Source organism: Hypomesus nipponensis, chromosome 15 (genome assembly GCF_054491055.1).
Source record: "Hypomesus nipponensis isolate SF chromosome 15, ASM5449105v1, whole genome shotgun sequence".
NCBI lineage: Eukaryota > Metazoa > Chordata > Actinopteri > Osmeriformes > Osmeridae > Hypomesus > Hypomesus nipponensis.
The window spans coordinates 10,592,588-10,606,175 of NC_140375.1; the positions used below are offsets into that span (position 1 = coordinate 10,592,588).

General features: G+C 38.1%; 2 protein-coding genes across 5 annotated transcripts; both read left to right on the forward strand.

The window, feature by feature from the left end:
• The first annotated feature begins 878 nt into the window (after nucleotides 1-878).
• lyrm9 (LYR motif containing 9) lies at nucleotides 879-2,952 on the forward strand. Of its 4 annotated transcripts, none has more exons than XR_014730011.1 (5): nucleotides 879-951; nucleotides 1,768-1,926; nucleotides 2,003-2,144; nucleotides 2,397-2,447; nucleotides 2,575-2,952. XR_014730011.1 is itself a non-coding variant. In XM_084675208.1 (5 exons), the coding sequence occupies exons 2-4, from the start codon at nucleotides 1,801-1,803 to the stop codon at nucleotides 2,412-2,414; spliced, it is 237 nt and encodes a 78-aa protein (XP_084531334.1). In that variant the 5' UTR covers nucleotides 879-951; nucleotides 1,768-1,800; the 3' UTR covers nucleotides 2,415-2,447; nucleotides 2,575-2,952. The 4 variants fall into 4 exon arrangements, 3 of the variants coding, with proteins under 3 accessions (XP_084531334.1, XP_084531335.1, XP_084531333.1); XM_084675208.1 differs by having other exon boundaries at nucleotides 2,003-2,095; XM_084675209.1 differs by having other exon boundaries at nucleotides 2,397-2,952.
• Nucleotides 2,953-3,784: 832 nt separating this feature from the next.
• nos2b (nitric oxide synthase 2b, inducible) lies at nucleotides 3,785-13,433 on the forward strand. The gene is made up of 25 exons (XM_084675205.1): nucleotides 3,785-4,391; nucleotides 4,630-4,725; nucleotides 5,120-5,268; nucleotides 5,422-5,584; nucleotides 5,681-5,772; nucleotides 6,164-6,305; nucleotides 6,399-6,538; nucleotides 7,231-7,405; nucleotides 7,521-7,622; nucleotides 7,777-7,971; nucleotides 8,144-8,226; nucleotides 8,454-8,598; nucleotides 8,777-8,881; nucleotides 8,995-9,044; nucleotides 9,152-9,326; nucleotides 9,633-9,765; nucleotides 10,017-10,095; nucleotides 10,300-10,490; nucleotides 10,681-10,850; nucleotides 10,983-11,193; nucleotides 11,310-11,397; nucleotides 11,671-11,792; nucleotides 12,014-12,162; nucleotides 12,387-12,581; nucleotides 12,834-13,433. The coding sequence occupies exons 1-25, from the start codon at nucleotides 4,341-4,343 to the stop codon at nucleotides 12,876-12,878; spliced, it is 3,246 nt and encodes a 1,081-aa protein (XP_084531331.1). The 5' UTR covers nucleotides 3,785-4,340; the 3' UTR covers nucleotides 12,879-13,433.
• Nucleotides 13,434-13,588: the final 155 nt, after the last annotated feature.

The following is a 13,588-nucleotide window of genomic DNA, read 5'->3' on the forward strand; positions in this document are numbered from 1 at the left end:
GGAATTATCACAAGGTCATTAGCCAAGGGATTCAGTATCTGAGAGGATGGAATTCTGGGGGAGTGACGATAGGTAGAAAGATTAGAGTACTTTCCAGAAATACCTTCCTGTGCACGTACTGTGGGATAACAACCAGAAAAGGTGATACATCTAACGCTCTTTAGTTTCACACACAATAAGTCATCCTTGATCAGTAAACTGCACAACTTGCCATAACATTATCTAGCTCATTCTTGTTTTTGTCTGACTTTATGACCAAGATCATAATTTTTGGTATGGTCTTATCCACAACTAAATGAAAAATACTTAACCCTTGTGCCTTCGGGTCACATGACCCAAATGTTCATAACAAACCATCGTTGTGTTTACCCAATTTTACCCAATACAATAACAAATAATTTTCTTTTAACCTTGGCAATGTGGGGGGTCTAAGAAAGCCCAACGGTTGAAAGAAAATGCTTCACTTTTTTTTTGTATGCAGTAAAGTTGTCGCAATACGACGGTGGGTCACAATGAATGATGGGAAAACATTGTTTGTCTGTGGTGTAAAGGTTTTGGCACCATGGCAGACACAATGTAATTGCATGTCTTTCAGCATTATGCAATGTGTCTAATGTTGTGAAAATCAGAATTATGAAATGTGACTGAATCCCTCTCATATGTGGCTATACCTGTTTAAACCATTTGCATTCAAAAAGGTTTGCAGTAAATTGCAAACAGATTGTGTGCCTTCCTACATATTTGAATTACAATCTCCCAATCTGACTAGAATATGGGGGGAAATTCCTGTCATAGCCTAGCCTAGGTGTTTATTCTCATTGCAAATTGTTCTCGGGAGCCGAGAACAAATCAATCCACACCACGGGGAACTAATTCAAAGAGTAGGGTTTCGTCCGTGTCAGTTTGGATGATGCACAATGTTTTTTTTGTGTAATCTTCTCTTCTCCTTCGGTATATATGACTCATGTTATATTGCTTAGATTTTTTGAAAAATACATCTGCTATGCAACCAATACATTATGTGATTAACAATATGCTACAAAGATAGGCTATGTCATCCAATGAAAGGGGCGACAGAAACTGAGCTTCGAAGATAGGAGGAACTGTTTCGCAGGAAAACGGCAAGACTAGGCTAGCAGCTACGTCTCTGATTAGAGATGGTTATCTTTGAAGGTTGTTAGGGTAATTTGTGTAAAACAGGATGTAAACGTGGAATAAAGATTTGTATCTTACAAGCCCAATCTTCCAAAGCGAAGATACGAAGTAGCCATTGAAACCAGAATAGCATGTAGCCTAGTCTAGCCTACGTTTTAAGGTTTTTTTCTTCTTCTGGAATACAAGTAGAAATGATTTGTAAAGATACAATATTTTCTATACCATTACCTTTATAGCTATCTAAATGAAAAAAAGAAATAGAACTTTGCTTTGTTTACATTTTGTACTTGTAAAACCCCCACCCCCCTTCCAACATGCTTACCTGTGGCACTATACCACTGCGCTGTGGCAAAGCGAAAGTTAGGCTACTGTGCTTGTGTGAACCGAAATGTTCGGAGCCAAATCGATTTGTTTTTTAGTTAATTTATAATTTAATGAATGTGCTAACTATGCTTTTGGCCTTGCTTAAAGAAAAACATAAATATAAGTGAAGATATATATATATATATATATATATATATATATATATATATATATATATATTAGATTGTAGCGTGTGTTCTGTGTTCTGTTTACATATTCTTAGTCAAATTTACACCTGGGGTTCCACAGAACCCTGTTGGAAATAGTCATCACATCTGGAAAATGTCCCCGTTACAAGGAGCTCAGATGGTCCAAACCCCAATTCAGCTATATCGCTACCTTCTTAGATGTTGTAAGTTATTGCCAAACCCAGCAATGCAACAACATTATCGACATGCGATAAGACAGGTAGGAAATGGTCCTCGTACAATTTGTGTGGATTGGGTAAAACCAAAGTTAACAATATTTTTGCTTTCCAACACAGGGTTACAATAGTCATGTGGATGAAGACGACTATGAGAGGATTCAACTTATAATTCAAAGAGCTATAACTGATGCAGACTGGATTCTAGATAAAGTAATTTTGAAGTGAATTGCTTTGCTCCTTCTGTTTTTGAGCACCTTAAGTAGGTTGAAAGACACAAAATACTTTAATAAATAACTTCACATTTGATTTCAGGATTACCACAATTTAGAGGTAGATTGTAGAAAACAATAGAATTTTCTTTATAGAGATTTTTTTGCATAAGTCTATTTTCTCGTTTGATCCTATGGAATTGTTTTAAAAAGGGGACATCCTGAAGCATATAGGCCCTAATACATATTGTACAGAATGCGGTAATGGTCTGTGATATCTGTCATTTGATTGTCTGTTCCAGTACACAAAGAAGAAATGAGGTCATGAATCTTCAAGATAAGAAGTCCTCCGTGTGAGACCCTCACCCATCTTAAGTCTGAATAGTTTTTTTTTTTAATTGTCAGGCTAGATCATCACTCTGTGAATGCACATGGACTAGACTCCCAATATATTGATCTTTAAAAAATATATATTCATAGGGATAGACAACTTGAGAGACAGGAAAGCAGGGAGAAAGAGACGAGACATACAGGAAAATACCCAGGCCAGAATCGAACCAGGACCTCTGCACATAACCAGCCTCCATGGGATGTGCTCCACCCGGTGAGCTAATGGTGCATCCCAGATATATTTAGCTTTGATGTATCCTCATCAGATAAATCAGTTTTTACCCATAGTTTAAACTGACTTTTTTTATCAAGTTGTTGAAAAGGTTTATCTGGAAATAATTGATTAATGAATAATAAACATAATCATAATTAATGATAAACATGAAAATAAATGTATACTTGAATGTCAAAGTGTCACAATCTTACAGGTAACTGATATGTTCACTTATAAAGATCTACTGCACCATGTGTTATGACTTGATGTCTCTGAAACCAAACTTTTTGCTTAATAATATGATTAACCAGTCTGTTATGTTGAGTTATGTTTTCATTTTAAGCTATGAGACCTATTTTGATGAAAAACAACATGAGGCCATGAATACATGTTTGCATTTAAACAACATTATTGATGCTTTTTCCTTCTCTCTGTTTTCCAATGGCCACCCCCATAACCAAATGTAATCATACACACACATTTTTGTATGTGTGCCACCTTTGATCAAATAACATGTAATGATATTTCTTGTGGAACTTGGAGAGCCTGTACAAGTTTACAACCGCAAACTTATGACGCATTCACATTGAATTATTTTTAAATTATTTTTAGGCCTTTTGTTTTGTCTATGAGATGATAGGCAGGAAAAGTTAATATGGTCTCCCATTCACTAAGTGACGCCCATGCAGTGCTCTGAGACATTCCAGAAGTATTTCCTACCTGTCTTCAGTAAGGCGTTATTGAAGTAATAGCCATGTTGTTTCGCCATAATTAGAAAAGGAAGCAATACATAATGTTATCAACACCGATGGGCTCAGACAGGTATTTTCCAACAGATTCTGTTTTATTATTCACGATGCTTGACACTGCATGTCCTTTAATAACTTGGTACACTGGGGCAGGTGATATTGTATTCTGAACTATAAAGGCACAATTTACAATTCTATTAAGTTTGTTCTGAGATCGTCTTTCTGAGAAAACACAGGAAAACACATACCTTTGACTCATCCTTTTCAGGCAAAAGACGAATTGAGACTCAGAACATGGGTTTTTATATAATATAAAGTATAATAAAAAATCATTCGTAACAAGCATCCTCCAGACCAAATTAACCTATGGGTCGGCCCTTTAGATGTAAACTTGTCGTTAGTTTCTTTATAACGACAGAACAAAATCAATCCACTGATGAGTATACCTACATAGATGGATCACGTCCAGTGTGGCAAATTATGAAATAAATAAACATAGGAATGTTTAATCGACACACAAACTCTACAAAATGTGAGACTGCGTAACTTGTGTTTCCCTCTATGACCAAATTTTTATTGCGGAAATATTTCCCTAGAGACCTGCCCTACAGGCAGGTTGTGGTGAAGGAGGCTATAAATGGGCACTGCCGGTCACTGTCGCCTACAGTAGTTAACTTTCAGTTGTGTGGTACACTTGACTTGAGGTAAGGTATTGCCTTTAGGCTACTTGTCAAATTAAGAACTGCTTTATTTAGTAACGAATGTTTTCGTTAGTTGTAGATTGGACATAATGTGACTTGATTCTATATATAATTTACCCCAACTGCTGTTACATAAATGTTTTAACTTCATGATGCCTCATTGATTTCATATGGAATAACTCATATTGGCAGATGAAAGTGCTCCAAGATGACAAAACAAAATCTCTGCTGGCAGAGCCAAAGGTAAACAAATTGATGGAAACAATAGGTATAATTTGTTATAGAAAATGGGCTCATACACTTCAGCATGCCATAACTGCCAGGCTCTAATTTTTGGTGTGGTTAGAGCCTGGCAGTTATGGCATGTTGAAGTGCCATAACTAGCCTAGCCATAACATGCCTATAATATTTGTATGATTTGTATAATTATTATTATTTTGACAATATAATTTGATGATCCATATAGTTTTTTTCTTTCCAGTTGGAAACGAGAACCAGATGTCCGTTTTCATTAGCCATCAACAACACCCAGAATGGCTCACGCTACCAGGACACGCTGCACAAGCGGGCTGTCAAGGTTTGCTCAGACATGACAATGTTTTAATAGATTGATTGCCGGCAACTCAAGCAGAACTAGATTATTATTTGCCATCGACAACTTAGAATATTTATTGACAACTTTTAAGTAGACTTTATTTTCATAAACATGTAGAATTTAATAGATAAGTTAAATAGTCATCTGTCACTAATATGGGTGACAATGTTAACATGACAAAAAATGCCAAAACGTTTTTCCTTGTGTCATGTAGAATGTGATTTGTTAAAATGTACTCAACCCTATAGAATATGCACATCTTTATTAGAATATCCTTTCGAATTTTCTTTCACACATTATTTACCCAAAAATTCCAGTTTTTTATTGTTTGGAGTACAGTTATGCTATTTCATTAAACTTTACATTTTGCTTTCAGAATCAGCCATGTGAATCAATCATTTGTCAAGGTTCATTAATGACTCCCAAAACATTGATTCGGAATCCCAAACTGGCTCCAACTGCTCACAATGAGATACTTCCCCAGGCAATTGACTTAATTAACCAGTACTTCAAGTCCAAAGTAAAGTAAGTATCTAGACACACTGATTAAGGCCAAATCACACTGTATATTTCCTAGGACTGTTTACTTTATGCACTTAATGTATGAATCAAGTAATATAGTCTTTTGAGTTTACCAATCTGTTAGACTTAGAATTATTTATTAATACCAACCGATAGTCCCAAAACTGAGGACCATCTTGCAAGATTGGAGACTATTGTAATGGAAACTGATGTCACCGGAACATATGAGCTGACATTGGAAGAACTGTCGTTTGCTGCCAGACAAGCATGGAGGAATGCTCCAAGATGCATTGGTAGGATTCAGTGGTCTAATCTACAGGTGAGAAAAAGTGTTGTCTTGGGGGGAGATATGTTTTTTGGTCTGATGATGCATTTTTGTGTGCGATTAATATATATATATTTTTTTTTCTTACAGGTTTTCGATGGCAGAAAGTGCACAACTACTCAGGAAATGTTTGATCTGTTGTGCCATCACTTAACGTATGCCACAAATGGCGGAAACCTAAGGTGAGTTTTAGAAAGTATTTTTTATAACAAGACATTTCTTATTTTGAGCTGATAGCCTTAAACATGTAGTCTTGATAATCTTAAGGATAAGATGTGTAACAACTCCAGATGGACTGTCCACAAGAGGAGTAGACAGACATGGTTCATTGCCTTACATTGCTTTCTTACAAGGATAACTGTTGGGGCAGTCTTAGTGCAAGAACACTGACACATGGACAAATTAACATTTCTTAACATTCTTCTGTGAAGATATTTCTGAAATAGGGCTAGCAAATATAACAATTTATTGGTCTGTCAGGACAAATATGATCCATAAAGTAAAGCATTCAACAAACTGGTCTGACAGTATATTTTATATATGACCTGTCTTCCAATATCTCTTTCTTTTTAGGTCGGCAATTACCATTTTCCGTCAGAGAATGACTGGTAGGGGTGATTTCCGGGTGTGGAACAGTCAGCTGCTGAAATATGCAGGGTATCGAATGCCCGATGGAAGTATTCAGGGAGATCCCTCCAGTCTGGAATTTACTCAGGTAATTTTTTGCCTGAGCTGAAATAACACTGGCTTTATTCTATGCAATGGTTTCCATACAATACAAAATAGATGTTCTGCTGTGCCTTCAAAGATTTGTATCCAGCTTGGATGGAGACCGAAATATGGCCTCTTTGACATGTTGCCTTTGGTATTGCAAGCCAATGGAGAGGATCCAGACTTATTTGAAATTCCACCGGATTGTATTCTAGAAGTTGCCATGGAACACCCACAGTGAGTGACTTTTACTCTTGGTTCCACATGACATTAGTTGTATAATCACTACTATGTGTTTCCTATCATAGCTTTTGATTGACACTGAAATTGGATAAATATGATGCTTGGATCTTAACAGAAAACCGAGTTCTAAAAATGTATGTGGGAAAATTTATACAGATTTCTCTATTATCAGAGCAAATTTGATGGCCTATTGACATAAAAGAGAGTATTTTGTGGTAGCTAATTAAGTTGGTACACAATTGTTCTGTCTGTTTTCAAATAAAGGCAGCTTCCAAATCTGGCACTTCAGACCTCAATGGGAATTCTTGACACTGTATAAAACCTGTCTGCATTCCACATCCTTAGCATGCCTGTCCAAATAATTCCCCAAATCAAGCCAAGGGTTTTCTACTTTAATGCACAATAATTCTAATGGCCAGTTACTGATTTCAATACTAAGTAGGATAAGGTGTTTCAAGTTTCTTGTGAATGAGAAAAGAACAGGATCTCAGACTGTACGTGTGAACGGTCCCTATAACAATTTTTATGAAATTAGCTAGATATCAGTTAAATCGATTCATATTTCGAAACTGTTGCATTTTAGCAGGGAATGCCCAACCCTTTTACTATTCGGTCCAAATTATAGCAAACTGACACTCAATACGAGACTCTCTGTATTTAAACTGCTCTTGTTCATTTCCCTTCAGGCATGAATGGTTTAAGGACCTTGGATTGAAGTGGTACGCTCTTCCAGCAGTTTCTAGTATGCTGTTAGAGGTTGGCGGACTGGAGTTTCCAGCGTGTCCCTTCAACGGCTGGTACATGGGCACAGAAATTGGTGTCAGAGACTTTTGTGACTACCAACGCTATAACATTCTCGAGGTAACGTTTTTGCATGACACACCCCTCTGGGATGTGTGTGCACCCCTGTATGGGAACAGCCGCAGTTGTCCAAAAGTGGAATTGCAATTGAGGACTTTTTGGTTGATTGGTGCAGGAGGTTGGCCGCAAGATGGGCTTACATACTCAAAGGCTGTCCTCGCTGTGGAAGGACCAGGCATTGGTGACCATTAATGTTGCAGTGATACACAGTTTTCAGGTTGGTAACCTGTGATATGACCATGAGTTCCACTAACCCTTAAAGGAATTCCTTATCACCATTTGAGGGGACAATAATCTGTGGGAAGGTCATGATCATCAACATTCTGAAATGCATTTCAAGAAATTGCAATTTTTTTCCTGACTCGACGCAGAAAAACAAAGTGACCATCACTGACCACCACTCCGCAGCAGAATCCTTTATGAAGCACATGGAGTCGGAGTACCGGCTCCGTGGTGGCTGTCCCACAGACTGGGTCTGGGTGGTTCCCCCCATGTCAGGCTCCCTCACGCCTGTCTTCCACCAGGAAATGGTCAACTACATCCTCTCACCATTTTACTACTACCAGGTACTGAGAAACTAGTTTGTGTTAACTACTATATACGAAATGTTCTTATAGAGTATATAAAAAAATCAGCTTCTGCAGACCTGCGTTATGACAAAGTAAATTGATGCTTTTACTAGATACAAAAGAATCTAAGTACAAAGTGTATACCCTTACATTATATTTTGGAACCTAGCCTGATGCCTGGATCAGCCATAACTGGAGCGATAAGAACAAGTTCATGATCAGACAGAAGATCAGCTTCAAAGCCGTGGCCAGGTAAGGTGCCATGGACAAAATTGTGATTTGTATTAACTTAACTTTATTAACTTAATTTTGAAGACAAAGGAATCAAGATGAAATAATAACGATAACTCACTGAAGCTATTCCAATGTAACGTGAAATGCTCCCACTTGTAGCAGTGGACATGTGATGTGTGCTTTTGGGTGGTGTGAAATAAGGGAATTACATCAGATAATTTGAACACTGTCATACCATCTTGTAGGGTAGTCCTCTTGTCCTCAATCATCATGAGGAGATTCCTGGCCAGCAGGGCGAAGTGCACAGTACTCTTTGCCTCCGAAACTGGAAAATCACAGACATTTGCACAGAAACTCCACACCATGCTTACTGGTGCCTTCAACTCCAGAGTAAGAAACCATTTACATAACATCTTAGTTAAATAATCATTTATAGGGGCTTAATACAACTCAAGTTAACAAGAGGCTCATAACAAGACAACATTATATTAATGTTTTTATACTGAATTTATATAAATGTTTTCTACAACTACTTTTAAAATCAGTACCATGCCTTAATACCTCTCAGATGCTTTGCATGGAAGACTACAACATCAGTGACATAGACACAGAGAGCCTCTTGATTGTGGTAACCAGCACTTTTGGAAATGGAAGCCCTCCTGCAAATGGAGAGGTGTGTATGTGTGGTAGAATAAAAGTAATTTCCTCCATGTCTCTAACAACCCTAACCCTACACTAACCCTAACCCTTTAAAACAAAATAATAAATTATGTTTTGAATCCCTAGAGTTTTAAGGAGAAACTTTTCTCTTTGCTGCATCTTAGCAAAACGTTGAGGTGAGTATCAAAAGTACAGTTTGCATCCTTTTTGATTTACCATAAATCAACTGAAAAATATGTCTGAATTTTGATTTTGAAAGTATTTTCTCTCTTTGAACACCCAGATACTGTGTATTTGGGCTTGGCTCCCAGATGTACCCCAAGTTTTGTGCCTTCGCTCACACAGTGGATGACAAGCTGGAAGAGCTCGGTGCTCTGCGGCTAGCTCCCATTGGAGAAGGGGATGAGATGAACGGACAGGAGGAAGCCTTCTTGACATGGGCATCTGTGGCTTTCAAGGTTGGTAATCTGCAGAGGGATTCATTTAGAATTATTTCGGAATCCTCTGCGGATGATAATGCATTTGACAAAACACTTTAGTGTGAATACAGTACACTTGAGTCAAATATCAGAATTTAAATGATATGTGGGTAAGTGATTTACTACCTATGATTTACTACCTATTTATGATTGGCGCTTGAATTGTAAGTCTGGAAATAGTAATTACACCCTATTTAGTCCTTAAATTACATCTGGCTGCTTGATGAATGTGGAAAAACAGATAATGCCATTCATTATTTTATCTATCTGTTGTTATGCATTTAGGTTGCCTGTGAAGAGTTCAACATCCAAATGCAGCTGAGCTTTAAGCTGCCAGGGGCGGATCAGCTTTGTGAGTCATGGGAGCCCATGAAATATCGTGTTTCCCATGAAAACAGCCACTTGGACCGCTGTGCAGGTACCCGCAGCTTCAGGGAGTCCAATCTAGTAATATCCATTCAATGTCTGAACTGTCTGACCTAAAAAGGTAGACCAAGGGATGAAGAGGAAACCACAGGGCGTCTAGAAATGCCTCTATCATTTTTGCAAAGGGGATGAGGATGACCTTTTTCTGTTCTGTTTTCTTAAAAGTTAATGATAATCTATAGAGGTTCAATTACACATATTGTTTTTTTCAAGTTTGAAACAAAGTATTCATCTTTTCTCTAGCACTGGCAGCTGTGCATTCTAAAACAGTGCTCCCCATGAAACTGAAAAGAAGACAGGATCTGCAGAGCTCTCATTCAAGGTTTGCATTTGTACCATCGCAACTGTGATTCAATTGGTTTACGGATATCTAACTGTTGACATTTAAAAGCATGTCCGAAGCTAATCAGAATAAGACATACATTGTTTTTTGGCCCTACTGTAAAACAGTTATTATTATTGAAATAAGATTGGTGACCTAAAACATGATCATGCTGGTAAATGGTTAATCCTCTTTTGTTTATAGTCAGTCCACTATTCTAGTGGAGCTAGAGATTGAAACAAGGAATGATTTCTTGAGCTTCTGTCCTGGTGACCACGTTGGTATATTTCCTGGGAATCAACTACAACAAGTGGCAGGCATCCTCAAGTTCATCCCTAATGCTCCCCCGACCAACCAGAGCCTTTGTCTGGAATATTGCAGTGACTCCTATTCTGGTAGAACTTTTCTTTGGTTACAAAAATATTTGTAAGCTTTCAGTTACATTTAAGAGGTTGATAATTGTACTATGTAAGTACTACTAAAAGTAAAAGATTTAGAAAAAGGGGTGGTCATGAACTGCTTTGGAGGGATTAAGGAGTGAGTAAAGTATGCTGGTAAGATGAAGATTTTTCTATTCTCCTTTAGATAACAAGAGAAACTGGGCCACTGTGGACCGTATCCCAGCATGCCCTTTGTCACAGGCTTTAACATACTTCCTGGATGTGACCACACCCCCCTCTCAGAATCTACTCTACAAACTTTCTCAGATAACAAACCAGGAGGAGCATTGCCAGCGCCTGCTAACTCTGGCAACGGTAATAAAATCAGTATTTGTCCACTCTTCCTTTCCAGATTGCCCTGGACACCTATGTATTCAGTCATGAGAAGATGCCATTTGAGGACGTCACGTTGTGTTGTTTTACAACATTTAGAGTTTTTTTGTTTAGGATGTCAAAGAATATACTACATGGAAGATGTTCAAGTGTCCCACGTTCCTGGAAGTCCTAGAGGAGTTCCCAACCCTGGAGCCATCAGAGGCCTTTCTCTACAGCCAGCTGCCTTTGCTGAAGCCCCGCCTCTATTCTATCAGCTCCTCCCTCGATCTGAATCCTAATGAGATCCATGTCACAGTTGCTGTGGTAAACTACCATACTGAAGGTAGATAGATACCTGGATGGATATGTTTCTACATCAATAAAATCTGCCTTTAGCAGAAAGTGAACACAAGGTGCATGGTGAAATAGCTTTCAGCTTATGTGTCCTCCTTTCCACAGATGGACAGGGTCCTCTTCACCATGGGGTCTGCAGTAGCTGGCTAAACAACATCAATGAAGGAGACATGGTCCCCTGTTACATCCAAAGGCATGGGACTTTGACAGTGACTATCTCAATGGTTACACATATTATGTTAGAACAATTAGGATCCAAGTTAGTGGTTTATCCTTATGAATAATTAAACAATATATAAGTGGGGCAGATCAGCATGATAAGTCTGGGTCCATCCCAATGCTGCTCTACCACAATGCTGCCCCCTTGAGGCAAATGCTCATTGTACTAATTGAATGTTCTCGTCCAACTTTGTTTCGCAACCCTTAAGTCATATGTAGTATTTGTTTTGGATGTGATTGGATACAGTTCCAGTGGATTTCATCTTCCTGCAGAAGCCAGCGCCCCAATCATCTTAGTGGGGAACGGAAGCGGGATCGCCCCCTTCAGGGGGTTCTGGCAGCAACGACTGTGTGACATGAAATGTCCAGGTAACTCAGTGTTAACTGTGTGTATTGTCCATGCTGTAGTGTCCGTGCGCCCTTGAGGCAGTTTTAATCCTGATTCTGAAGAAAATGGTACCAATAAATGGTACCCTGGGTGAAGAAAATAAAAATAAAAATCTGAATGAATGTTAATGTATAAATACATATAGTATTAGAAACACAGTAAGATGTGTGACTATACATGGGCCCTGATCGGTTCATTTTAGGATTCTCCGGCACTCCGATGAACCTGGTATTTGGTTGCCAGACTTCAGAGACTGACCACCTGTACAAAGAGGAGACACTGGACATGAGAAGACAAGGTGTTCTGAAGGGCGTAATAACGGCATACTCGCGTCAGCCAGGACAACCTAAGGTATAAAGCATGACTTTTGACCCTTCGGTCTTCACTGTTTGGTAACTGTTAAATTACCCAAAAGGTATTTCTTATTTTTTTAATTGAGGATAATTAATTTAAGGTAATCAATAACAATAATCACATTTTAATCAAATTGTAAATAGAGCTTTATGCCACTGGTCTCTTCTGCTGTCCAGACTACTGCTTCTGGTGTCTAAACATGGCCTCTGATATCTAAATAGGTCTACGTGCAGGATATCCTGAGGGAGAAGATGGCCGAAGAGGTGCTGAGAGTTTTGCACCAGCAGGGGGGGCACCTCTACGTGTGTGGGGGGGTGAACATGGCACATGGCGTGACCCTCGCGGTGCAAGAGATCCTGTGCAAACAGCTTGGCATGACCAGCAGTCAGGCTGAGGACTACGTGACCCAACTCAAGGTTGATCTCCTCCCTCAATCTGTACATTATTACACATTTCAAAGTGAACACTAGAATCCTAATTTGCAGTTTGCAGGCAGCTAATCTAAATTTGGGTTGTAAATCTATCAGTTGCTAATGTAAAAAACAGAAGTATGTTTGATAACAAAATTGTAGGTAACTGTGAGATATGTAATTACATAGCAATGGCCTTACCCAATTTCATGGTGTCAGAGGTTATAATTCATACTGATTTAAATGTTACATTTTCAGATCAAAAAGAAATACCATGAAGATATCTATGGAGTCAAGATTTAGAAATGGGATGGTTATGAGCAGCTGAACATTTCATGGATGTCACCAATTATTTTGATAGATGTTTTAAGACTTGTGGGGACCTGCTGTGTGTCAGTTCCTCAGAGTTTTTGGTAACTGGGTAAGATCTTGGGTTGCCCTTAATTTTTTTTGATTATTAATAGACTACATTTAATTATTAATATAGTTTTTTTGCGGGGGATACCTGGGGATACATTTTTTGGGGGTTTACTCTTCCATTTATGGTGAACTGTCATCAAACCTTCCTATTTTTCCTTCTACATCAATTTTAACTCTTCAAGATATTCTGATTTACTCATGGATTTAATTGGATTGTTTAATGAATCATGAGACCTTTTTAAATAAAAATCTGAAGACCCTGTCTTAACGTTCCATTTATAATGACATATGAAATATTTTATATTGTCGATTGAAATTGACATTTGATGTTTTATTTCTATTGGTTTACACTTGACAATTGATCTTGACATGTTAGGGTGCAAAAAATTGTAAACCAATGTTTGAAATGTAAGACGTTTGAGAAAATAAACTTGTTGCCTTGCAGAACTACAGTACATTGATGTGTTTCCTACAGCACTAATGTACTGTATATCATTTCTCATACGGAAACCCTTTGAGAACCAAACTTTGAATTTGTCTTTTAAATGTCAGTAACATTAACAGAATCAGACATGATTATAATCACAAATCTA

What these genes read in the sequence shown, in the direction of transcription:
- lyrm9 (XM_084675207.1), top strand. Translation starts at nt 1,801, where the DNA reads ATGTCCCCGTTACAAGGAGCTCAGATGGTCCAAACCCCAATTCAGCTA. An exon ending in ATCGACATGCGATAAGACAG is followed by an intron (nt 1,927 to 2,002) that starts GTAGGAAATGGT and finishes TTTCCAACACAG; the next exon opens with GGTTACAATAGTCATGTGGA.
- nos2b (XM_084675205.1), top strand. Translation starts at nt 4,341, where the DNA reads ATGAAAGTGCTCCAAGATGACAAAACAAAATCTCTGCTGGCAGAGCCA. An exon ending in CTCTGCTGGCAGAGCCAAAG is followed by an intron (nt 4,392 to 4,629) that starts GTAAACAAATTG and finishes TTTTCTTTCCAG; the next exon opens with TTGGAAACGAGAACCAGATG. An exon ending in GTCCCCTGTTACATCCAAAG is followed by an intron (nt 11,398 to 11,670) that starts GCATGGGACTTT and finishes GATTGGATACAG; the next exon opens with TTCCAGTGGATTTCATCTTC.